Consider the following 26,912-nt stretch of genomic DNA (forward strand, 5'->3'; position numbering starts at 1 on the left):
AAAGATCCCGTATTATTTCCCAAACAAGATTCCTTTCCAGGGCAAATTCCCCACAATGAATATTAAAATATCAACAGTTGACAACTCAGTTTATTCAGCCAGCATATTAGTCACCTTGTAAAAGTGAACAATAATTTAAAACAAGTCTTTCTTCGCTGTACACATCAGCTATGGCTCGCACCCAGTGACATCATAGTAAAACACGGGCAGGGCCTGGGAGACTCCCTTTACATAACTCATGTTCCATCTGGGGAAATGCATCATTCTCAGTTTGAACAAAATAATCTGCTTTTCTAATTCTCATTTTCTAATTCTCCAGAAAATTAATAATAATTTACAAACCAAATCTATTATGCAGAAACATAGGTGTACCTCCCTTTATCTACCAGTCATGTTCCTAAATATCTAACTATAATTTACTCTTAAATTCATTTGGGTTCATTTTTTAAAGATAGATAATAAGCTATTTGTAAGATTTACTTATTCAACCGCAAACTTTGCATGCCACATGTGATCCTATTTTCAACCAATTAGTGTCACATACCCAATACTTTTCCATGTCTACACATGTTCATACATAAAATATTCATCAATGATATTTATGTAGGAAGGACTTGTTTTCCCAATTGGAATGTGATATTTAATGGCATAGCAGGAAACACTACTTATACTACTTTGTTCTATTTATAAGTTACTTGGGGCCCCCTTTTTTATTGAGATCTGCTGACCCTGGGAGAAAAAAAATTATGTGATACCATATAAGTAAAAAGCAAATTGGTCTTTGTTTTCTAAAAAGAGATATATAAAATAACCTAATCACTACTTTTATATTGTTACTAGTAAAATGAAAATGTATTAAATAAATAAAAGATTAAAATACAACTGAGCTCTAACATGGCTAACACAAGAATGAGATGACAGGTTAGGAGAGGAGATGTGATAGTGTGAAAATAATTAAAATAATCCCCCAGCTACTTGGGAGTCTGAAGCAGGGGGATCACTTGAGGCCAGGAGTTCAAGACTAGCCTGAGCAACACAGCAAGAACCTGTCCCTAAAACAAATTTTAAAAAAATAATTAGCCAGGTGTAGTGGCATGCACCTGTAGCCCAGCTTCTCAGGAGGCTGAGATGGAAGGATCATTTGAGCCCATGAGTTACAGGCTGTGATGAGCTATGATTGTGCTACTACACTCCAGCCTGGGCAACAGAGCAAGACCCCGTATCTGAAAACAAATAAAATAATCCTATGTGACCAAAAACATAAAATGTTCATACTCAAGAAATGAATCAACTGGGTACAGTGGTTCATGCCTGTAATCCTAGCACTTTGGGAGGCTGAGGTGGGAAGACATCTTGAGCCCAGGAGGCCAAGGCCATAGTGAGCTATGATCACACCACTGCACTTCAGCCTGGGCAACAGAATGAGACTCCATCTCTAAACAAATAAACAGTTTAAAAAAGAAACCAATCAACCTCAGAAGACTAAGAAACAGGTATTTAAAAAACTCATAAGGCACCTGGCCAACATGGTGAAACCCTGTCTCTACCAAAAATACAAAAATTAGCCAGGCAGGGTGGCAGGCACCTGTAATCCCAGCAACTCAGGAGGCTGAGAAAGGAGAATTGCTTGAATCTGGGAGGCAGAGGCTGCAGTGAGCCAAGATTACAACATTGCACTCCAGCCTGGGTGAGAAGAGTGAGACTGTCTCAAAAAAAAAAAAAAAACAAAAAAACCCGCATAAGGCAGAACTAGAATAGCCAAAACCATCTTGAAAAAGAAAAACAAAGTCAGAGGACTTGACTCCCAGTTTCAAAACTTACTACAAAGGTAGAGTAATCAAGACAGTGTGGTACTTACATAAGGAAAGACATATATAAATTGATGGAATGGAATTGGGAGTCCAGAAACATACTGTCACAGTTATGGTCAATTGATTTTGACAAGGGTACCAAGATAATCTAATGGAGAAAGAACAGTCTTTTCATCAAATGGTTCTAGAACAACTGGATATCCACATGCCAAAGAATGAAGTTGGATCCCTACCTCACACCACATTCAAAACTCCAACTGGATCAAAGATCTAAATGTAAGAGCTAAACCTATCAAACTCTTAGAAGAAAACAAATGAAAATCCACATGATGTTAGATAATGGTTTCTCAGAAATCACAGCAAAATCACAAGCAACTAAAAATAAAGTGGACTTCATCAAAATTTAAAACTTTCATGCATCAAAGGACACAAGGGAGTGAAAAGGAAACCCATAAAATCAAAATATTTGCAAATCATCTATTTGATAACAGAATGGTATACAGAATGTATGAAGAAGTCTTACAACTCAGTAATAAAAAGACATAGTTTTTGAAATAAGGGGAAGATGTGAATAGAGATCTCTCTCAAGCTATACAAACGGCCAATATGCACATGAAAAGATGCTCAACATTATCTACCAGAGAAAGGCAAATCTAAACCACAATCAGATACCACCTCATACCCACTAGGATAGCAATACTCATGGAGAGAGACAAGAACAAGTGTTGGTGAGGATGTGGAGAAAGTGGAACCTTCATGCATTTCTATGGGAATGTAAAATGGTTCATATGCTTTGGAAAACAGTTCCTCAAAAGTTAGTTAACTATATGACTCAGAAATTCCACTCCTATATATATGCGTATCTGAGAAAAATGAAAACACATGTCTACACAAAAGCTTGTACATAAATGTTCAAAGCAGCATCATTCATAATAGCCAAAAATTGGAAACAAGCCAAATGCCCATCAATTGATGAATGAATACAAAACACAACATATCTGTGTAACAGAATGTTGTTCAGCTATAAAAAGAATGAAGTATTGATTCATGACAAAACATGGATGAGCCCTGAATACATTATACCAAGTGAAAGAAGCGAGATACAAAAGTCCACATAATATAGGATTCCATGTATTAAATGTCCAGAATAAGCAAATCCATAGAGTCAGGAAGTAGATTAGTGGTTGCCAGGGGCTGGGAAGTGGGAAATGGAGAGTGACTGCTAACAGTTACAAGGTTCCTCTGTGGGGTGATGAAAATGTTCTGGAATTGTATACTAATAATGGCTGCACAAGTCTGTGAGTAAACTAAAACCCAGTAAATGGTACACTTCGCGGATGTGACTTATATCTAAAAACCAACAAGAAAAAACTCGGAATGGATGACCCCAGTACCCTCAATAGATAGAAAATACAGTTAGGGTCCTTCAACCACATTCCTACACATTCACTACTCAGAAGACCCCAGCTCACCCAATTCCTCCTACTTTCAATAACCTCACATTCTACCCCATCAAGAAAATTAAGCTTGAAATTTCTGGGCTTTCCTATTATATAATTATTCTCTTCCTCCCATATTTCAAAAACTTCTATCTATTGGCTCTATCTATACAAGGTTCAATTATCTCCAAAAAAATTTTTTTTTTTAAAAAAAGGTACCTACCCCTCCAGGTACCACTCTGAATCCTCCCCTTCTACCTGGAGCTTCTCGGAGGAATGTTCTTGAGACTCACTGCCTCCATACTGGCACGCCCACTCACTCCTCAGCCCACTGCCAATGCCCAATACCAATTAATTCATTTCAGTGAAATTATCCTGAAAATGAACACTGACCATCATAACGCCAAATCCACTGAACACAATTCTGTGTTAATCACGCGGCCATTCCTGTGACATGTGATTGCTGACCTTTCACTCTTTCGACACATTTTTCCTCCCTAGGCATCCACAACATTGCTTTCACCTGATTCTCCTGAGGTTCCTCTTCTTGGCCTCTGTGACCGCCTCTGTCACAGACACACCTGAGGTGCTCTATCTTCTACCTACAGTAATGACTCCCAAATCTACACCTATGTCCAGTCCCTTCGTTTCAGACTCATATTCACAATGGCCTTCTGGATCCATCCACCTGGCTGCACTTCAGACACCTAAAACTCAATTGTGCTGAGTTGCTTCCAGGCACACACTGCATCTTATTCATAGTTGCAGGCAGGGTACACAGCACATAAGCACTGACGACACACTGTTGACTGAGACTAGAACTCATCATTTCCCACACCTCCACCCTAAAACCTGCTTCTCCTGTGCTTCTGATTCAGTTAATGACACCAGCATTCACCTAGTCATCTAAATCAGAGACTTTGCAGCGGATTCCCCAAGTTCAGTGATCCTCAGATGCCGACACAAACCCACTGTATGTGCAGCACCCATCTGGATTCCTCCACGTCACCCCGGTGGGACTTGGAGCCAAGGGGCCTGCTCGTGCTGTCTTCTGTACTGTTCTCAAATTCCACCCCCATTTCTTTAATTCATAATTGGCTGCCATCAGTGCACTAGGTACATATATTCTTCCAATGAACTCACATGTGCATCTTATTATCAACAAGACTGGGAGCTCCTTTGATGGAAGATCAAGACTTATGCTTCCAGTGTATCCTGCACATCTTTGAAAACGGTGTCATCTCAGGATAGCAAGATCCTCTTAAAGATAATCATGTCCAACATTGTAGTAAAAGCACAGGTGGGTTTTGTAATTCTGGGAATGTTAATTAACCTCTCTGAGGTTCTGTTACATAGAAATGCTACAATTACTACTTTGTTTGTTTGTTTGTTTGTTTTGAGACAGTCTCGCTCTGTGGCCCAGGCTAGAGTGCAGTGGTGCGATTTCAGCTCACTGCAACCTCCGCCTTCCAGGTTGAAGCGATTCTCCCACCTCAGCCTCCTGAGTAGCTGGGATTACAGGCACTCACCACCACACCCAGCTAGTTTCGGTATTTTTAGTAGAGACAGGGTTTCACCATGTTGGCCAGGATGGTCTCAAACTCCTGGCCTCAAGTGATCCACCCACCTCGTCCTCCCAAAGTGCTGGGATTACAGGGGTGAGCCACCACACCTGGCCTACAATTCCTTTTCAAAGTCTGGTTTGAAGAATAAAATAATGCATTAAAAAGCACTGAACTCCATTGCTCACAAATAGAAAGTTGTCAAAAAGCAGCTATTTTCTTTTTCTTCAGTCAACACTGTTGAAATGAATGACTAATGGATACCATTTTCTAAAGATATCTTTATCTCCTCAGAGCGAAAGCCCCATACAGTTAAGTCATGGACTTGCATGGAGTGGACCAGTTAGTTTCACGCACTTCCCAGGTCACAGGGCACACTGCTCATCTTGGTCGAGTTTTTTTTTTTTTTTTTTTTTTTAAGAACATGCTCTGCCAAACACAAGGGGAACTTGATGAGCAAGCACAGAGATCAATACATCCATTTCCACTCAATCAGCACTTCAATCCATCTCCTTAATTAATAGTTTTGTCAGTGGTTTCTTCCATTTTCAGCACTTAAGAAGTGGAAAAGTCGGACAGTTATTATTTTATGGAGGTGAGAGGGTAAAAGCTAATGCCAATTAAACAACATTGTATTTTATATTATAAATGTATATTTCTTGAAAAGAGGTCTGGCCAGCCAGAGCAACAAAGTGAGACCCTATCTCTACAAAAAATATTGAAATTAGACAAGACATGGTTGTGCACACCTATGTACCAACTCCACAGCAGGCTGCAGCAGGAATATCGCTAGAGCCCAGGAGGTTGAGGATGCAGTGAGTGATGATCATGCCACTGCACTCCAGCCTGTGCAACAGAGGGAGACCCTGTCTCGAAAAAAATAAATAAATAAAAACAAAGAAACCAACCAACAAACAAAAAACAGGAGATTTGGGGAAAAGAATTTAAAAGTATACCTTCTTCTCAAAATGCCTCTGGCCCTATGTGCGTATATCCAAATTTCAGTCACTGAGTTGACAGTAGAAACAAAACAATGTTGTAATACATGTGTGTCTCATTCACCATTAGCATGTCAAGCAGATGCTGACAAAAAGAGTATCTTCTGTTTTAGCAAATACTGCCAGAAATTTCCATCCACGGTCCTCCTTGGCTCCACATCTGTCAGTGATCTCAGAGAAGTGAGAAGTCTGAGAAGACTGAAGAATCACCAATGACCCCAGGGGTCAAAGCCACCTTCTCCTGTCCCTTCATTTCCTAAGGGTCACCTCTATCTTCACTGACTACCAGCATCTTCTAAGCTTCCTCGCACTTGCTGGGTTTTTCCTTTGCCTGTTGATTCACAGCTGCTTAATTTTGACCGACTTCCTTATGCTTCCCATTCACAAGGCTTCATTTTCAGCAAGCGCTTTTAAATCCTGCCCAGCTATGCCAGAAATCGGTCATCTACTGAAGCTTCCAATCTTGCTTTGGGATCTAGCAATCTTTCTCCGTTGTGTTTGTGTCCAAGCCCCACACAAGGTCCCAAGAAGCAAAACAGAGTGCGTGGACCAGCCACCCTAGGTCCGGACTTCTGGCCTGGCTGCATTCAGGGCTTCCTGCAATCCACCTGACCTTTCCCGTCCCATCATTCTCTAGCTATCCTCACAGAATCTCCATTCTGGCAGGCAGATCTCATCTCTGCTGCCTAAACCTGCTTTACTCATTCTAGTCTCTGTGTCCTCACTCTCAGGCCATACTTCCTCCTCAAAGAATACATGCCATCCCCTCTCCCGTGCTCACATCATAAGCTTCCTCCCTGGAAGTCCAACCAAAGTTCACCCTCCTCAGTGAAGTCTAAACTCCTCTCGATTCCCTTATTTCCCTGTCATTCACCTGGCACTTAGTAACTAGCAGCCTGCTACAGCTGTTTACCTTTTAATCTAATCTTTTCACAGGCTTTTTCTTTTCAAGCCCATTGACAGTCATTTCCTCACAGGCATGAACCATAAAGCATGCTTTAAGAAACTGAATATGATGGTAACAGGCAACCCTAAGAAAACTTTTAGGAAGTAAAATCTCCCTAACAAGAACAATCAATTTCACTTTTTCATGTTTCTTTCTAGCTCTTGCCCATTCCTGTATACATTTTTACATAGTAATAATAATAGATTTGATCAGTTACACATAGAGCTTTACATTCTTTTTCCACTAACAGAGAAAACAATCTTCCTTGTTAAATGGTTTTGACTGTCATCATTTTAATCGCTGCATAATGGTCCCTCCATTGAGATACTAGATCATGATTACCAAGGCACTGACTCTACATTGACTCTATTAGACATTATTACATACTTCTGTGTCTTTCACCACATCAAGTGTTGGAAAATGCCAAGTAAACGCATTTGAAATATCTCCTGAAATAAATTTCTTGTCCATTCTCCCTAACACCTGAAATAATCTATTTCACTGTTTCTATCTTCATTTCTTTCGTTTCCCGGTTCTACCCCCTTAGGCTAGGTAGGTAACAAAGGTATTCCAAACACCTTTTATAGATATTTACTTGTTAGTTGATCTTATACAGATTTAAACACAGGAAATCCCTTGAGGAAAGGCATTAAGATCTCATCCTATCTAATATAAGCCAGATACCTGGTAGGCACTCAATCAATGTTTGCTTACCTATTAAATGTTTTTTAAGCCACCTAAAGTTAGAAAACATCGAATTCCTGGAAAGGAGAATGTTGCTGATCTAACTAATCCCACCAATTACGGCTACAGAACTTTCAGCTACTGTAATGATTAGACGGGTTAATAATGTATGAATGGGTGTTCTGTGCGGCACATGGAAGCACACAAGAATTATCTGTTTAGTTGTACAGTCTGAACAACAACATTGGAAAACAAACGATATCTGCAAATAGAACCTGAAGATCTTGTGACAAAAATTTACCCGTTTCTCTAGTTGTTTAGCTTTGCATCTCAGATGAAGAAAGGCAAAATAAAGGTTGCAATATTAAAATTATGTAAAATTACATACACATGTGAGCACAAACTGGCATGGAAACGAAAAGCTGCTAGGATGAAGAAAGTATGTGAACTTTTTTCTTTTTCTTTTTCCTTTTGTTAGTGGAATGTTAAAATAAATGTATGACTAGACAAATATTTCTGACAAATTAGCCATTACAACTCTTCCTGTTACTGAATTAGGGCCTAATGCTTAACCTTCAAATAACTAAGGTTCCCAAACCCACATACAGTTTAGCAGAAAGACTAAAATACTCTCACTTCGAGGATAACTTAAATAATAAATCAGCTAACCACCTTAAAACTCCAAACACCTAAGCACAACCACTGAATCACACAAGAACTTAATACACCAGAGTTTTCTGGAAATTTTCAGATTTTCCTCAAAAGATAGCTAATGTGATTCCAAATATCAGAGTCTACACAGTAAAACTACATCATCACAGTAACCCATTCTCATCCCCGTCCTCTTTTATAGATAGTGATTTATAAGGTTGCTTCCGGCACCTATATGATAGAAACTATTAGGACTCAAGTTTTACTCTTTGTCATAATTATACAGTATTACATAATACTAATAACTGTTCAAAGTAATATTCTTTTCAAAATTACTGGAAAGGTTCCTACAGATCATACAAGGAAGAAAAAAAAGGAAATTACTGGAAAGAAATATGGTTTTGTTTTAGTCTTTTTTTTTTTTTTGAGACAGAGTTTCACTCTTGTCGCCCAGGGTGGAACACAGTGGCATGATCTTGGCTCACTGCAACCTCCGCCTCCTGGGTTCAGGCGATTCTCCTGCCTCAGCCTCCTGAGTAGCTGGGATTACAGGCGTCCACCACCACGCCCGGCTAATTTTTTGTATTTTTAGTAGAGACAGGGTTTTGCCATGTTAGGCAGGCTGGTCTCGAACTCCTGACCTCAGGTGATCCACCCGCCTCGGCCTCCCAAAGTGCTGGGATTATAAGCGTAAGCCACCGTGCCTGGCCTGTTTTAGTCTTTTTATACAAACTTTGGACACCAATTTTTAAAAATCACTGGATTTACAATCCCACCACACTGTATTCCATAATAACCTTTATATTTATGTGAACAATTACTTCATAACAAAAATGGAAAAGAACAAATTTATGTGTGGTAATCACTGAAAAAAGAAGTCCACATGCACGTCAGGAAATATAAGGCTAAGAATGGGCACTAAGTGAACTCAGGAGGTACTTTACACCAAATAATGCACTTCTCTATATAGGCTAGTGGAATCTATGGGTAAACCTCAATTTCAAAATGATTGTTGAACCCAAGGATCAGCTCACATCCGTTCCACAGCTAAAACTATTATTCTTTGCCTTCCTCTAAACTCTGATGTTTATTACAACCTTATCAATGGCAATTTATAAGAGAAAAGCATAAGAATTTCCCTCAAAAAGTGAAACCAATGGGGAAAGGGAGAGGGAAAGGGCTCTAAATATCTGAGAAGTCTTTTGTGGTGGTTGGTTAGCGGCCTCTTTTTAGCACTGACATTTCCAAGTTTTTTGTGAAAAGGAAATTTTAAGAATGTGCTGAAACCATCCTTTCAGAATCAATTCCCAGATAAGTTATGTTTCATTTGGCTTCTTTCTTTAAATTATTGTGATGGTAAACTGGAAGTAAACTGAAATACAGATACCTGAATATTTAAAAACTGATGCTTCTGAAAATTTTCAGAATTGTATCGACGTTTATTGTGTGTTGTCAGAGCACGAGATTAGTGAAGCAAAGCAGGACTCAATCTTGCACTAGTTGAGAACTTAAAGTAATTAAGTTCTTAGGGAAAAAAAACTCACCTGACAGCCTTAATCGGACCTAGCAGGAACAGGACAAACCAATTCCCATAGATGAGATAACTCCAAGCGAGAAACCAATTTCCCCGAGAAGGACAAACCAACAAAGCTTATGTCAACTGGTTGATCTGTATGTCTCAATATATACAAAAGAGAGCAAAGACGAGGAAAACAACCTATAATTTCTACATAAAAATTAAACAACACTTGATTTTGCTAAGAAGCTACAACTTCTTAGTTGTCTCTGGTACTTCAATGATTCTAATTAGTTCAAAGTCTCATCAATGGCAAAGTCATCTCCTGGGACAGTAATAGTGACCCCCAATGACAGGACCTTGTATATAAAGCGTTTTCAAACACATTATCTTATTTAAAGCAACTCACCCAGTCATGCTGCTTTGACTATCAAAGCCAAGACCCAGCCCACCTCCTCCCCTGACTTTTGGGGTTCTCTCCACTCCCCGGGTCTACAGATTATTTAAATGTACTCGGTTTATCTGCCTTCTCTACACTCCCTGCAGAGTTAAGAGAATGTCAGAAAGATAACAATTCCACAAGAATCTTGGCACTTTAGCTATTTATTGAGAGATGACGAATGAGACTTCAGGCAAAACCAAAACTTTCTCAACTGTCCAAAAACAACGAAAAGGGCATCTCCTCCACCAGACCCCAATCTCAGGACGCCCAGGTGGAAGGAACTCGCCGCGGGGCACCCACCTGGCCCCCTGCCCTTCTTCCCGCCGCGGGCCACGGCGGTGCAGGCTTGGGCGACCCGGGCGAGACGCGGGGTCCCGGGCGGTCCCGAGAAGGGCTGCAGGGGCTGGCGACCCGCGCGCGGGGGCGACGATGACAGCTGGCGGGGAAGGAGCGAGGCTGAGGGGCCAGGACGAGGCTGGGCGCGAGGGCCGAGGGCGCCCTCGGGAACCTCCGGGGGAGACGAGAGGGCGAAAGGGCGCAGGGGCGGGGCGGGCGCAGGCGGAAGGGGCAGCGGGGCCGGCACGAGGGGCCCGACGGCGCCAGGGACGGGGCTGGCCAGGGGGGAAGGGAGGGGAGAAGAGGGAGCCGGGCGTCTCAGCGCGGGAGCGGGTTTCAGGGTCCCCGGGCCCCTCCTCGCGCCCCGCCGCTGACTATAGGGGCGGGGCCGCCGGACCCCCCACGGCGGCCGAGGGAAGGGCGCGCCAGGCACCTGCCGCCTCGCCCCGGCGGCCCAGGAGGGCTCGGCTCTCACCTCGCCGGTTCATGGGTCGTATCCGCACCGCCACTTTCACTTTGGAGTCCCCCATCCTGCAGCCGCCGAGGCACTCGTTCGGCTTCCGTCTGCCGCGGCCACCGGCGACTCTTCGGGGTTGACCCGGCGGGAGGGGGCCGGGGGCGGAGCCGGGGGTGGGGACCGGGCTGGGGGCGGGGCCGGCGCGAGCTCGGGGCGCTCCCCGCTGTATGGCGGGACTTGTAGTTCCCCAGGGTCGTCGTGGGCGGGGCCGCAGCGAAGGCGGGGGCGGGAATGCTCGGGCGCGAGTCGTTTGCTACAACTTACCGACAGCAATGACGGCTTTTGTAAATTACACACCATTCTTGCTCTCGCAGCCAGTATTGAGAAGTAAGCCTTCAAGAGCTGATACCTCTTCTGAAAAACAATTGAATAGATGGCGTCAGGGACCCCGCTACCTCTTCCTGCTCATTTCCTGCCAATCTTAGTGTTTGATCCCTGGCTCAAGTTATTTCCTCTGCCTGGATTGACGTCCGGCCTTGTTTGCTGAGCTCGTCCTTCACGACAAGTTGCAAATCACGTTTTCTGGGAGTGTCCATAGGTCCACGGGTTAACATTGTCCTGTGAGTCCCCCTCCTTTGAGACAGGACCTTGGGCTCTGAAAACCATCTGAGTTCAAAGCCCACCTCAGCGCTTCCCACTGTGTGACCAGGGGCAAGTTATTTGACCGCTCTGGGCTTGTCTTTAGTATGAAAAGTGGATATGATACTAATACCTAGTAAAATAGGTACATTTTAAAATAAGATTAACATATGTGTAACCTAGCCTTTAGTAGAGACCCATAAACATTAATTGCATGAATTAATGAATGAGGCCACACTAAAATTAGCTTTTTATTAGCCCTGGCAGACATTCTAACAGGTGGCCTGGGTGCCAGAGCCAGCACGCAAACATGTTCTGTTTGGCCCAACAGTGTTGGCCAACACATAAAAATCAGATTTGTGGCCAGGTGCAGGGGCTCACACCTGGAACCCCAGCATTTTAGGATGCTGAGGCAGGAGGATTGCTTGAGGCCAGGAGTTTGAGACCAGCTTGGGTAACAGAATGTGAAATCAGATTTGTGCATGCAGTACTGGGCCTACATTACATATTGGACAGAGTGGATTGGAACTAAATAGCAGCAGCCACCTTTATCAGAGACCCGTCTCTCCACTTCACCACGGCCCCCCTCCAGGTGGCTTTACCACACATGCGCCTGGACCTTGTGGGTTTGTGACCCCTGCTTAGATGTGTTTAAATGATAGTAATAGAACTCAGAACCATTTTACAGATGAGTAAATACAGAAAGCTGGTAAGACTTGCCCTTTTACCAACCATCCTGTTATTGAGTATCTTCAATACAAGCAATGTTGTCAAAAAGTATAAAAATACTTTTTTTTTTTTGAGATGGATCTAGCTCTGTCACCCAGGCTGGAGTACAGTGGCATGATCTCGGCTCACTGCAACCTCCACCTCCTGGCTTCAAGCGACTCTTATGCCTCAACCTCGACAGTAGCTGGGATTACAGGCGTGTGCCACCAATCCTGGCTAATTTTCGTATTTTTAGTAGAGACGTAGTTTTGCCATGTTGACCAGGCTGGTCTCGAACTCCTGACCTCAGGTGATCCACCCACCTCAGTCTCCCAAAGTGCTGGGATTACAGGCATAAGCCACTGTGTCCGGTCTAAAAATACCTTTAAAAGAAAGGAAATTCTGAAACATGCTGCAACGTGGATGATGGGCCTTGAAAACATTATGCTAGGTGAAATAAGCCAGACACAAAAGAACAACCACTGCATGGTTCTACATATATGAGATACACATGGTAGTCAAATTCATGGAGATAGAAAGTAGACTGGAGGTTACTAAGGGCTGGGAGAAGGGGGAATGAGGAGTTAGTATTCAATGGGTGCAGAGATTCGGCTTGGGAAGATTTCAGCTGCGGAAATGAATGGTGGTGATGGTTGCACAACAATGTAAATGTACTTAACGCCACCTAACCACTTAAGAGTGGTTAAGGCAGTAAGGTTTTTTGGGTTTTTTTAGAGACAGGATCTCGCTCTGTTTGCCCAGACTGGAGTGCAGTGGTGTGATCGTAGCTCACTGCAGCCTCAAACTCCTGGGCTCAAGCGATTTTCCTGCTTCAGCCTCTCACCTAGATGGAATTACAGGTATGCACCATGACACCTAGCTAATTTTTATATTTCATTTTTTGGTAGAGATGGAGTCTCGCTATGTTGTCCAGGCTGGTCTTGAACTCTTGGCCTCAAGTAATCCTCCTCACTTCAGCCTCCCAAAGCACTAGGATTACAGGTGTGAGCCATTACACTCAGCCAAGATGGTAAGCTTTTTGTTGTTGTTTGTTTGTTTGTTTGAGATGGAGTCTTGCTCTGTCGCCCAGGCTGGAATGCAGTGAGTGACATGATCTCTGCTCACTGCAGTCTCTGCCTCCTGGGTTCAAGTGATTCTCCTGCCTCAGCCTCCAGAGTGACTGGGATTACAGGTGTGCACCATCACACACAGCTAATTTTTATATTTTTAATAGAGATGGGTATTCACCATGTTGGCCAGGCTGGTCTCAAACTCTTGACCTCAAGTGATCCACCCACCTCAGCCCCCCCAAAATGCTGGGATTACAGGTGTGAGCCACTGTGCCTGGCCAATAGTAAGTTTTATGTTACGTGTTTTTTATCAAAATTTCAAAAAAGGTTAAAAATAGAAAATGCTACCCCAGAAGGCCCTCTTTTTTAAAAAAGGAAATTTCTTTCTTAGAGGCACTGCCTCTGCACTTCAGGAGGCCTCATCTAGACCAGCAGTGGGTTTAGTGCAGCAGGTCCTTTGATTTTCACAGCCCAATAAAGTAAACAACATCAGGATAACCAAATTAGGATTGCCAATCTCAGTGTTTGACACGATGACAGCTTCTTAATTTTAGCAAGTATATATTTTTTTGAGACAGGGTCTCATTCTGTGCCCAGGCTGGAGTGCAGTGGCACCATCTTAGCTCACTGCAGCCTCAACCTCCCAGGCTCAAGTGATCCTCCCACCTTAGCCTCCCAAGTAGCTGGGACTACAAGCATGCACCACCATGCCCAGCTGATTTTTAAATTTTTTTGTAGAAACAGTGTCTTCACTATGTTACCCACTCTGGTCTTGAACCCATGGCCTCAAGTGATCCTCCCACCTCAGCCTCCCAAAGTGTTGGAATTACAGGTGTGAGCCATTGTGCTAGGTCACCGAGTAAATTATTTGAAAAAGAATGCACACAAAAATTACTATCTACCATCACTATCTTTTTTTTTTTAAAAAAAAGTCATAAAGGGTATGATTTTATATTGAAATTGTTTTGCCCTACTGTTCTTTTGCTCTTATTTAGTGTTGAAGTCACCTTTGCCATGGCCCCAGACTGGTTACCACAGGTTGGTACTCTTGTCTTCAACACACATCCTAATTACCACCTCCCTACATTCAGGTTATAAAAAATAAGGGTTTGGAATGTCCCAAGGTTCCATACATCACTTTATATCTCTTTTATAACCAGGTAAATTTAATTTTTAAATGGCACGTCCTGGTGCTAGCTTGAATCTGGCTTTTTAAACAGAGTCAAAGCAGGCAGAAAAAGAGAACAAGAGAACATTTCTATGGAAATCTTGTATTTAAACTTAAGCTGAAACTGAAAAGAGAGGAAAGCCCCTAAGGAGCTCAAGGAAGGGAAGAATAGAATAGAGAAGAAGTGAGGACTTTCTCTAAAGGCCTCAAAACCATTTAAAATGTTCTGAAAATATTTAGAGGAAAAGGACAGTAGCCTCCCTAGGGACTGCAGGGAAGAACCCCTGTGAGCTGTTTCCCCTTTTGACTTCTGTTCACACTACTCTGTCTCCTTTGACTTTTGCAGTGAAGATGATTCTTAAAAGAGAGCCCAGCCAGGCGCGGTGGCTTACACCTGTAATCCCAGCACTTTGGGAGGCCGAGGCGGGCGGATCACGAGATCAGGAGATGGAGACCATCCTGGCTAACACAGTGAAACCCCGTTTCTACTAAAAATACAAAAAAATTTGCTAGGCGTGGTGGCGGGCACCTGTAGTCCCAGCTACTCCGGAGGCTGATGCAGGAGAATGGCGTGAACCCGGGAGGCAGAGCTTGCAGTGAGCTGAGATCGCGCCACTGCATTCCAGCCTGGGCGACAAAGTGAGACTCCGTCTTCTAAAAAAGAAAAGAAAAGAAAAAGAAAAAAAGAGAGAGAGCCCAAGACTAGAAATGCCCATATCTTCCCATGGAAAGTGTTCCTCTGATAGGCGGGAGACAGAGGACCAAATTGCAAGTTACAACCTGCAGCCTGGGAGTTTCAGGGGCTTCAACACCAAATGAAATTGGAGAACTATCAACAGGATTCAGGGTTCAGCACAGGCTCCAGCAAGACAGAGAGAAAAGTCCTGGTTTTTTTTCTCTCTCTCTCTCTTTTCTCTTTCTTTTTTCTTTTTTTTTTCCCCCGAGACAGGGTCTTGCCCTGTCGCCCAGGCTGGAATGCAGTGGCACAGTCTCGGCTCACTGCAACCTCTTCCTCCTGGGCTCAAGTGATTCTTCTGCCTCAGCCTCCCGAGTAGCTGGGATTACAGGCGCCCACCACCATGCCCGGCTAATTTTTGTAGTTCTAGTGGAGACAGGGTTTCGCCATGTTGGTCAGGCTGGTCTCAAACTCGCCACCTCAGGTGATCCGCCCACCTCGGTTTCCCAAGGTACTGGGATGACAGGTGTGATCCAATGCACCTGGCCAGTTTCTCTCTTTTCAACTATTAGAGGAAAACGAAACAAAGAACTAGTAAATAAGGCATTCCCTTGTACCTGTTTCTTAAAGCAAGTACTTAGGAAATCAACAAGTATTTATGGTGTAGATTTTATAGCCATTTTATAGCCATTTTGATAGAGCTGTTGAATTTTAGCTGTGCGGATAAGGAGTTTCTCATTTTTTTGCCCTCACATTTTGCAAATCTGCTCATTCCTAAACTGATTTCTAGTTTTCTTTTTATGGCTTTGATCTACCCATTCAATAGTTTCTGATGGTCCCTTCATAGGCTATAGAAGTCACTTTGTCCTATCTTTTTTTTTTTTTGAGACGGAGTCTTGCTGTGTCACGATCTCCCTGCTTGCCTGAGACCTACCTTTGTGAGAGCACTTAGTTTTCCCAATTATAAGCATATCTTCATCTGCCTCCCCAGCTACGCTGTGCTACTGTGTGCTCTTTGAGCCTGGATAAAGTGTCTTTTGTTTTTGAGACAGGGTCTTGCTCTGTTGCCCAGGCTGGAGTACAGTGGCACAATCATGGCTCATTGCAGCCTCAAACTCCTGGGCTCAAATGAGCCTCCAACCTCAGCCTCCTAAGTAGCTGGAACTACAGGCATACATCACCACTCCTAGCTAATTTTTGTATTTTTTGTCTCACTGTGTTACCCAGGCTGGTCTCCAATTCCTAGGCTCAAGCAATCACCTGCCTCAAGCCTCCCAAAGTACTGGGATTACAGACGTGAGCCACGACACCCAGCTTGAAAGTGTCTTTTTATTATTATTATTATTTTTTTTTTTTTGAGATGGAGTCTCGCTCTGTTGCCCAGGCTGGAGTACAGTGGCGCAATCTCGGCTCACCACGCAACCTCTGCCTCCCGGGTTCCGGGGATTCTCCTGCCTCAGCCTCCCGAGTAGCTGGGATTACAAGGGTGCGCCACCACGCCCAGCTAATTTTTGTAGTTTTAGTAGAGATAGGCTTTCACCATGTTGGCCAGGCTGGTCTTGAACTCCTGACCTCAGGTGATCCACCCATCTAAGCTTCCCAAAGTGCTGGGATTACAGGCATGACCACCGCACCTGGCCGAAAGTGTCTTTTTAAAGTCTCTTTATCTCTAACACCTCGTATAGTGGCTGGTACTTAGTAGGCACTTAACACATTGGAGAATGAAGATATTAACCACATGGCATTATCATTACTGTCAGCTTAAATGGCTTGCCTCAAGCCACGCAGCTGGTAGGTGGCAGAGTTGGAATGCAAACACAAATTTGTTTGATTCCACAAATCTTTGCCCTTTCCACAAACAAGGCCCTACATGTCCCCTTACATATTTTTCAGGTGTACATTATCTTTCCAGCATTGTGAACTCCTAGTGAAAGCCTAGATCTCACTAATAGCAATGACCTCTTCTAGCTGTTATTTATTGAGTGCTTGTGATGTGCCAGGCATTGCACTTAGCACTTCACACATATGATCTCATTTAATTTTCACAACAATCCCATGAGATTGGCACTATTATTATGGCCTTTAACAGAAAGGAAACAGGCCGGCGTGGTGGCTCATGCCTATAATCCTAGCACTTTGGGAGGCTGAGGTGGGTTGATCACCTGAGGTCAGGAGTTCAAGACCAACCTGGCCAACATAGTGAAACCCCATCTCTACTAAAAATACAAAAATTAGCCGGGCATGGTGGCGTGTGCCTGTAATCCCAGCTACTCGGGAGGCTGAGACAGGAGAATTGCTTGAACCCGGGAGGCGGAGGTTGCAGTGAGCAGAGATCGCACTGTTGCACTCCAGCCTGGGAGACAGAGCAAGACTCCGTCTCAAAAAGAAACAGAGAGGAAACAGACTTCCTGGGGCCAGTGAACTTGCACACTGGCCTGAATAAGAGATACCTGAATGCAAAGCCCTGGTCCCCTTGTCCAGGCAGTCAGATCGTTACCACTACTTGCCCTGCCTCTTCATGTAGTGTCTGGTGCTCTCCTGGGTCCACAGCCTTTACTGACACTCCCCAGCAACCAGCCGCCACAGGGCCACACCTGGACTTTGTCATGATCTTTGGCTGCTCCACCTAGGAGATGAAAAGCAGTCATTCTTATCCAACCTCAACCTCATCCAACCTGACTCACTCGCCTACTCCCAAGTATCCAGACATCGCTCTTAAGCCTCCAATGCCTCAACTTACCCCCTTTGTCACACCGAGGCTTCTCCGGGATTCATTTTATATGTTCGTGCAAAAGTAAATGTGGTTTTTGGCATTACTTTAGGGCAAAAACCACAATTACCTTTGCACCAACCTAATACATCTGTAATCTAAACCTCTGTCTTGACTGTATCATCAACACCACTCATGCGCTGGGAACCCTAAACCTAGGTCATCACTCTCCCTTCTCCAAGACTCTCATTTTGGGCAGGGTTCTCAGCTGGAGGAAGTCACAGATCCATGCACATGGTACCCTGAAGAGTTTGTGATCTTTGATCCTAGTGGGGTCCTCAGTAGCACTCCAAACCCTTTTTCCTGCTCATACACCTCCAGAGACTTCTACCATCATCACCATTCTCTTCAAGCCCAACCCAACATGACCACCCTCTGTGCCAGATCACCTTGCTTCTACATCCCTGTGAAAATTAGGGCTCAGGCTGGGCATGGTGTTGCGTACCTGTAGTCCCAACTATCTGGGAGGCTGAGGCAGGAGGACCACTTGAGCCCAGGAGTTTGAGGCTGCACTGAGCTGTGATTGCACCTCCTGGGAATAGCCACTGCTTTCTAGCCTGGACAACATAGCGAGACCTCATCTCTCTCTCTCTCTCTCTTTTTTTTTTTTTGAGTTTGGATCTCACTATGTTGCCCAGCCTGGTCTAGAACTCCTGGGATCAAGTGATTCCCCCCTCCTTGACCTCCCAAAGTGCTAGAATTACAGGCATGAGCCACCACACCCAGCCAAGACCCCCATCTCTTTAAAAAAAAAAATAGGGCTCTCAGGTGAAAATTCCCTAAACTTCCTACCCCCACAGTTTTTTCTGTGACTGCGTCCAGCACCAACTTCCCCCTCAGTGGCCAAAGTAGATGTGTCTTCATCTCAAGGCTAAGGCCGCTCTTCCACACTCTTCACACCACCTCCATGGCACTGTTGTTCTATTAGTCGTTCTCTGATACATTCAACCTTTCCTTCTCCATTAACCCCTTATCCTCAGCTGAGAACCTCCCATGGAAAAACAAGAACAAACAGTAACACTTGAAGAAAAAACAAGGACAATTTCCCGAAGTCTTCCTACCTCCTCCGGAGCCAGCCCTCCCCACAACATAATAGTCTACACTGACCAGCTTCCCTTCTCCACCGGTCATTAGTCAACCAATGATTAATTCAATCACGCTTTCACCTGCCTTCACCCCTGCACTAAAACTGTCATGACAAAGCACACCATTGACCTTCCCTTCGCAAATCTAGGAGCGTGGTTTTTGGTCCTCATTTGATGTCTCTGTAATAGTTGGTGTTATTGAGCATCCGCTTCTGGAAACTTTTGATTCCCTTGGCTTCTATGACATGGCTCTTTTCCCCTTGTTTTAAGTAATATATTAGGTTAGTTAAAACACTTCCTTATCACAGGCTTGGAACTATGTTAGGAGCCTGGGATACAAAGATTTATTTATTTTTCCCCCGAGACGGAGTTTCGCTCCTATGCCCAGGCTGGAGTGAAGTGGTGTGATCTCGGCTCACTGCAACCTCCGCCTCCCGGGTTCAAGTGATTCTCCTGCCTCAGCCTCCGGAGTTACCGGGATTACAGACGTGTGCCACCTTGCCTGGCTAATTTTTGTGTTTTCAGTTGAGACAGGGTGTTGCCATGTTGGCCAGGCTGGTCTTGAACTCCTGACCTCAGGCCCAAAGTGCTAGGATTACAGTCATGAGCCACCTTGCCCAGCCGGGGTACAAAGATTTTTAAAAGACGCCTGGTCTTTAAGGACTAAGAGGTTTGGTCAGATTTCTGGAAATTTGGTAACTTCTTCAGGTTGTATTGCTGCTCTTTGCTGCTCAGTACGGAGTGGGAACCCCCTTTAAGGACAATATCCTTGAAAAGGAGGAGGCTCAGTAGCTCGGCCTGGGGGAAAACGTGGAGGGCGAAGCTAAGGACCTTCAGGTGTTCCTGGGGAAAGAGGAGCTAGAGATGAAGTGGGCAGGCTGGGCACGGGGGCTCACACCTGTAATCCCTGCACTTTGGGAGGCCAAGGCGGGCAGATCACTTGAGGTCAGGAGTTCGAGACCAGCCTGGCCAACATGGTGAAATGCCATCTCTATTAAAAAAATACAAAAATTAGCCAGGCGTGGTGGCGGGCGCCTGTAATCCCAGCTACTGGGGAGGCTGAGGCAGGATAATTGATTGAACTCAGGAGGCGGAGGTTGCAGTGAACTGAGATCGTGTCACTGAACTCCAATCTGGGCAACAGAGCAAGACTCCGTCTCAAAAAAAAAAGAAAAGAAAAGAAAAAAAAAAAGTGGGCAGCTGAGGAAAGAAAGAAGACAAAAGGGTCGGGCGTGGTGGCTCAAGCGTGTAATCCCAGCACTTTGGGAAGCAGAGAGGGGAGGATGGCTTGAGGATATGAGTTTGAGACTAGCCTGGGCAATATAGCAAGATCCTGTCTTAAAAAAAAAAAAAAAACTAGCCAGGGCTAGGCACAGTGACTCATGCCTGTAATCCTAGTGCTTTGGGAGGCTGAGGCAGGTGGATCACCTGAGGTCAGGGGTTCGAGACCAGCCTGGCCAACGTGGAGAAAACCCATCTCTACTAAAAATACAAAACTTAGCCAGGCGTGGTGGCAGGCACCTGTAGTCCCAGCTACTTGAGAGGCTGAGACAGGAGAATCGCTTGAACCCAGTGGGTGGAGATTGCAGTGAGGCAAGATCGCGCCACTTCACTCCAGCCTGGGAGAAAAAGTGAAACTCCATCTCAAAAATAAATAAATAAGAAAAGAAAAATTAGCTGGGTGTGGTGGTGCGCGCCTGTGATTCCAGCTACTTGGGAGGCTGAGATAGGAGGATTGCTCCAGCCCAGGAGTTTGAGGCTGCAGTGAGCCATGATTGTGTCACCGCACACCAGCCTGGGCCACAGAATGAGATGTCAGCTCAAAAAAATAAAGAGGACCAAAGGCAAAAGAAAGAAATGCTAGTCTGCATCAGAGAGTAGCCTCAGGGGCATACCATGCAAAAAGTTCAAGTGAGTTTGTGTACCTCAAAAACCACATCTCTCCTATCCACTTATCCTGAACCCATTGCCATCAGCCTTCAACAGCTCTTGCTTTCAAAGCCTTGCACGGCCCCTCCCCAAAGATATCTCCCAGGCAGAAAGTATCCTTCCTAACTGTGCACAGGCGTCACTCACTTTGTGATAGGTGGATTGCATTTCTCCTGAGAAGGTAAAGTCACAACCCTGTGGGTTTAGGAGGCTGAATTGAATTGACTTGGATTTTAAGGAATTGAGATGTTTAGAAGGATCTTCTTGGATGTTGAAGGTTAAAGATGTCCCCTAAAAGAGGCTAAGGACAGGGCGAGGTGGCTCCCGCCTGTAATCCCAGCACTTTGGGAGGCCAAGGTGGGCGGATTGCCTGAGCTCAGGAGTTCGAGACCAGCTTGGGAAACATGGCGAAACCCTGTCTCTACTAAAAATACAAAAAATTAGCCAGGCGTGGTGGTGGGCGCCTGTAGTCCCAGCTACTCAGGAGGCTGAGGCATGAGAATCGCTTGAACCCTGGAGGCAGAAGTTGCAATGAGCCAAGATTGTGCCACTGCACTCTAACCTGACCGACAGAGTGAGATTCTGTCTCCAAAATAAAAAATAAAATAAAATAAAATAGGCTAGGTAGAATGGACCCAGGCAATGCACACTTTCCCTAAGGTTTGGAATGAGCTAGTATTTACAAGCCCAGAAGGCAAGGTGTACTTTATAAACTAAATTAGTTATGTATTGGTTTTCTTTGGGTTTACCCTCTGTGTTTAGTAAATGTTTCTTAAATTTATGTTTATTTCACCTATGCAAGGGGAAGCAAAGGAAAGGACATTGGTCCACATGTGGGACAGAGGTTTGAAAAGGAGGAAGTCTAACCTCTGAGGCCAATGTGGTGGGGGCAGTGGGAACTGGGGAGACACCACAGTAAGAGACAAATCAGAAGTAGAGATTTGGGCCAGGCATGGTGGCTTACACCTGTAATCCCAGCACTTTGGGAAGCTGAGGCAGGCGGATCACATGAGGTCAGGAGTTCAAGACCATCCTGGCCAATATGGTAAAATCCTGTCTCTACTAAAAATACAAAAATTAGCCAAACATGGTGGTAAGTACCTGTAATCCCAGCTACTCAGGAGGGTGAGACAGGAGAATCACCTGAACCTGGGAAGTGGAGGTTGCAGTGAGCTTAGATGGCACGAGATTCTGTCTAAATATACATGTTTATATATATAAATCTATATATAGATTAGAGGTCACTGGGTTCTGCCCCAGGAGAGTCTTCTTTTCATACTGATCATATAGCTCTGGGCTCTGGGCTCCACTTTATTCTGGAAAATGACACTTCCTTCCTCCATTCCTAGCCCCTATTTTCTCTTCTCTTCCCAACTGATACAGTCCCTGTAACCCACAGTGTTGCTTTAGTGACTTATACTCATGTGGCTACCTTTTCTAGGATGCTCTTTGCCAGTTGAAATCTAACCACTGAAGCCCCATTCTCTCTGTAAAGTCATGCTTCACTCATCCTGCACACCTTAATGTTTTCCTTCTGGAAACTTTTCTAGCACTGTGCCATATTCACATTCAGTTACAAGCTGACTTAAATAATGTATGTAGGTCTTGTCTTCTCCAATCAGACTGAGGACTTCTCAGTAGCAGAAATAATGTCTTCCCTTTTTTGGTATCACTCAAAGTGAAGAGTACACAGCCGACTTAATAAATACTCGGTGGCTGAATAGTGACTTTCAGATAAAAGAAGGCATAGAGGTGGGAGAGACCGGAGCCAAGGAAGGACTTTAATTATTTTGATTGATACTCTAGATTGACAAGAAATTAGAGGAATTACACAATCTTGAGTAGTGGGAGAAAAGATCTTTAGAATATTCTTTTGGCCTCTTTATTGACGAAATTGAAATCCCTTCTAATCTTCTAACCTCCAAAGAGCTAGAATTCTATTTCTGTCAGAAACTTAAAAACCATCTCCAAAAGCACAGATTTCACACTAAACTCCCCCAAAATGTTCACTGTCTGGATGAACATCAATTTACAACCCCCATCCCCACTTTGTTGAAAAATGTCTCTAAAGAACAGCATCAATAATAAATCTCTGATAGGCCTAGTTCATCTCCATAAATCATTCAGGGACAGAGGTCAGGAGAGAGTATTCTTTTGATATTATTTAAGGCAGATTGTACAGTTCAGGCCCCATTAGTGAGCACAAAAGGACACCCATAAAATATTCACAGGCTGTGGTACAAACGCATTGACTGCCTGGGGCACCCACCTCCGGAGGGATTAGATTAGTCAGAAGAACTTGCGGTTGCAGCCTACATGCTCCCTTAAGCTCAGAGGTTCCCATAGCTCATCAGCAAATCTGATCTAGAATTTTCCAGGGATTTCAAAAAATCCACAGGAGAAAGAGTGAGATAAGCTAGAGGTAAAGAAACTATTTTGCCCAGGGCCCCTAGCCTAAGGAGAAGCAACTGACTTTTTCCCCCCAAGAATAATTTGGACAAGGAGCAAAGCTCTCCTCTGAGAAATATTAGATAAATTAAGAGTTGGATAAAAAGAAATCTGGCAGAGGTAGGCCTGGGGAGGAGTCCAGGCCTACATCCATATACAAAGACACTCTCCTCCCTGTATTCATTATCAATATTTTAAAAATCAAATATAATTCAATTTAACCAATATTTGACTGCATATGTAATAAATGCAAGGTACTTGCCCAACAGGGAATTAAAGTGAATATGACACACTTGACATTTCCAGAAAGTTAGAATTTGTTTGAAGGTAATTATGCTGTTACAATGGAATCAAATGTCCGTAGAATTCCTACTTTGTTACCAGGCAGGTAAACAAGAGCTTGTTTTCCCAAGCATGTCACATGTTGCACCTGCAGGTGGGTGGAGGTGAGGCCTGAGCCTAGGAGCGGAGGAAGAAGAACCAGTCACCCCTGATTCAGATCTAGAAGGTGTCACTTAGGCAGGAAACATGAGAATGGGTGGGCAATCCTGCTTCTGGAGGGAAGAGAAGGTCGGAGAAAATGGCACAAGCTCCAAGAGATGTTGCCTGCGGTTTTAATCTTCTGGCCGCTGGGCATGAAGCAGTTAAAGAGAAACCCAAGACAGCTGCAGCCAGGGGCTCCATAATAGCCATGCAGAGGAAGCGCATAGAGGTCATTTTTCTATGCCACGAAGGGAGACTTGTTTCAGCTGGGACCCAATCTGGATGCTGTTCTGCTCACCAGGAAGCCAGGAGCTATAAAACCCTCCCAGTGCCACAGCATGCGTGACTCAGAGGCAGCTGAGCAGGACCCAGAACAGAGGGACAGCTGCTGTGGGCTCACCCTTTTCCATCTTCTACGGGAGGAAAGCAAAACCTCCCTAGAAACAGAGGATGATTTAGCCATCGTTTACCAATATAAATTCCAGACAAATGAAAGGCTTGGTATAAAAACTAGAAAAACTAAAGAAAAGAAAAGTGAATATTTAGCTGATCTCGAGCAAAGGGAGAAGGCATCAGTAATAGTAACAGTACTGAGATACTTGCTCAAAGTCTATCTAGGTGGAGCTGGGACTCAAACTTAGAACTCCAGAGCCTCATTCTTTTTTTTTTTTTTTGAGATGGAGTTTTGCTCTTGTTGCCCAGGCTGGAGTGCACTGGTGCGATCTCGGCTCACTGCAACCTCTGCCTCCCGGGTTCAAGCAATTCTCCTGCCTCAGCCTCCCATGCAGCTGGGATTACAGGTGCCCGTCACCATGCCTGGCTAATTTTTGTATTTTTTTAGTAGAGATCGGGTTTCACCACGTTGGCCAGGCTGGTCTCAAACTCCTGACCTCAGGTGATCCACCTGCCTTGGCCTCCCAAAGTGTTGGAATTACAGGCATGAGCCACTGTGCCTGGCCCAGAGCCCCATACTTTATTTAAAAATATATATATATGTATTTTTAGAGACGAGGTCTGTGTTGCCCAGAGCTCAAGTGACCCTCCCCTCTCAGCCTCCCGAAGTGTTGGGATTATGAACGTGGGCCACCATGCTCGGCCCAGAGCCCCACTCTTAAACTTGCATGAAACTGTCTCCTTAAGGAAAAACTAAAAATAGGTAACTCAGAAGACAAAGACTTCTACAGTATGTCCAAATAATCCACCATAAAAAGCAAGCAACAATTTGAGATGTTTTTGCAATATATGATAGGCGTGGGGTATAGTCCTAAAGAAGTCTTAACAAATCAAAAAGAAAAAGACAAAAAGAGGTCGATAAAAATGTTGCCAAAAGTTAAAAACAGGCTGCTCCAATGGAAGTCATTTGGTGACCAATGAACATATGAAAAATGTTCAGTCTTTCTAGGAATCAAAGAAATGTACATTTTCTCAAAAATTATTCATCAAATCATTATTTAACATACATTTTCTTGTCTAACGATTTGGCAAACTTTTTTTTTAAGAGATGGTATGGGGGGTGGGTGGTCTTGCTATGTTGTTCAGGCTGGCCTTGAACTCCTGAGCTCAAGGGATCCACCCACCTCAGCCTCTCAGAGTGCTGGGATTACAGGCATGAGCCACAACCTGGCTAGCAAACTTTTAGCAAAAAGCTAATGCCTAGTTTTTGGTGTATGGTGACCAGCTTTTTAGAGAGTCAACTGGGAAACAATCATAACAGACCAAAAAAAAAAAAAAAACATATATATATATATATATATATATATATATATATATATTTACACATATGTGTGTTACTACTTTAACATAAAATATGAAAAATAGGTATTTATTTAAAATTATATATTCTGTGTTACTTTTCTTCCATAAATGCTATTATTTAAACAAAACCACATAAGACTAGTTAACAGAGGCAATTAGTAGTAATTAATAATAGAAGTAATTAAAAATAATGTGCAAGAAAGTATAACGATATTTTATAATGTTTCTTTGCATCCTCTGATACAACAATTTTTTTTTTTTTTTTTGAGACAGAGTCTCATTCTGTTATCCAGGCTGGAGGGCAGTAGTGTGATCTCTGCTCACTGCAACCTCTGCCTCTCGGGTTCAAGTGATTCTCCTGCCTCAGCCTCTTGTGTAGCTGGGATTACAGATGTGCGCCACTATACCTGTCTAATTTTTGTATTTTTAGTAGAGACAGAGTTTCACCATATTGGCCAGGCTGGTCTCAAACTCCTGACCTCGAGTGACCCACCTGCCTCAGTCTCCCAAAGTGCTGGGATTACAGGTGTGAGCCACCGCTCCTGGCCTGATACAACAATTTTTTAACTCTTTATTAGATATTTAAATTGTGTAGATCATATTATTGTATATTCTTTTTTTTTTTCCTTTTTTTCTTTGAGACAAGATCTCACTCTGCACCCAGGCTGAAATTCAGTGGCACAGACACGGTTCACTGCAGCCTCAACCTCCTAGGCTCAAGTGATCCTCCCAGCTCAGCCTCCAAAGTAGCTGGGACTACAGGCCTGTGCCACCTTGCCCAGCTAATTTTTGTATTTTTTATAGAGATAGGGTTTTGCTATGTTGCCCAAGCTAGTCTTGAACTCCAGGACTCAAGCAATTTGCCCACCTCAGCCTCCCAAAGTGCTGGGATTACAGACATGAGCCACTCCACCCGGCCTCATATATTCTTAAAATACACAAATGTAATACTCTTCGAAAGGAGAGCATGAATACAATAGGACTAGTTAAACAAATATTAACCTATATCTAATAAAAAATAATGATAGCCAGGCGCGGTGGCTCATGCCTGTAATTCTGGCACTTTGGGAGGCTGAGGGGGTGGATCACTCGAGGTCAGGAGTTTGAGACCAGCCTGGCCAACATAGTAAAACCCTATCTCTTCTAAAAATACAAAAATTAGCCGGACGTGGTGGTGCACACCTACAATCCCAGCTACTCAGGAGGCTGAGGCAGGAGAATCACTTGAACCCGGGAGAAGGAGGTTGCAGTGAGCGGAGATCGTGCCACTGCACTCCAACCTGGGCGACAGACTCTGTCTCAAAATACCAGCAACAAAAAACAACAACATATTTCTTTC

At 44.0% G+C, this 26,912-nt stretch overlaps 1 protein-coding gene across 5 annotated transcripts in view; it reads right to left on the minus strand.

Moving 5' to 3' along the window:
- The window catches only part of KIF13B (kinesin family member 13B), a 194,405-nt gene extending 183,420 nt beyond the window's left edge, over positions 1–10,985 (minus strand). For all 5 annotated transcript variants that reach the window (XM_063606685.1, XM_034965908.3, XM_034965909.3 and 2 more), the window contains exon 1: positions 10,861–10,985. In XM_063606685.1, the coding sequence (XP_063462755.1) occupies positions 10,861–10,915 (55 nt within the window). In that variant the 5' untranslated portion in view covers positions 10,916–10,985. The remainder of the gene's footprint in view (positions 1–10,860) is intronic.
- Between the last annotated feature and the right edge of the window lie 15,927 nt (positions 10,986–26,912).

Source organism: Pan paniscus, chromosome 7 (genome assembly GCF_029289425.2).
Source record: "Pan paniscus chromosome 7, NHGRI_mPanPan1-v2.0_pri, whole genome shotgun sequence".
NCBI lineage: Eukaryota > Metazoa > Chordata > Mammalia > Primates > Hominidae > Pan > Pan paniscus.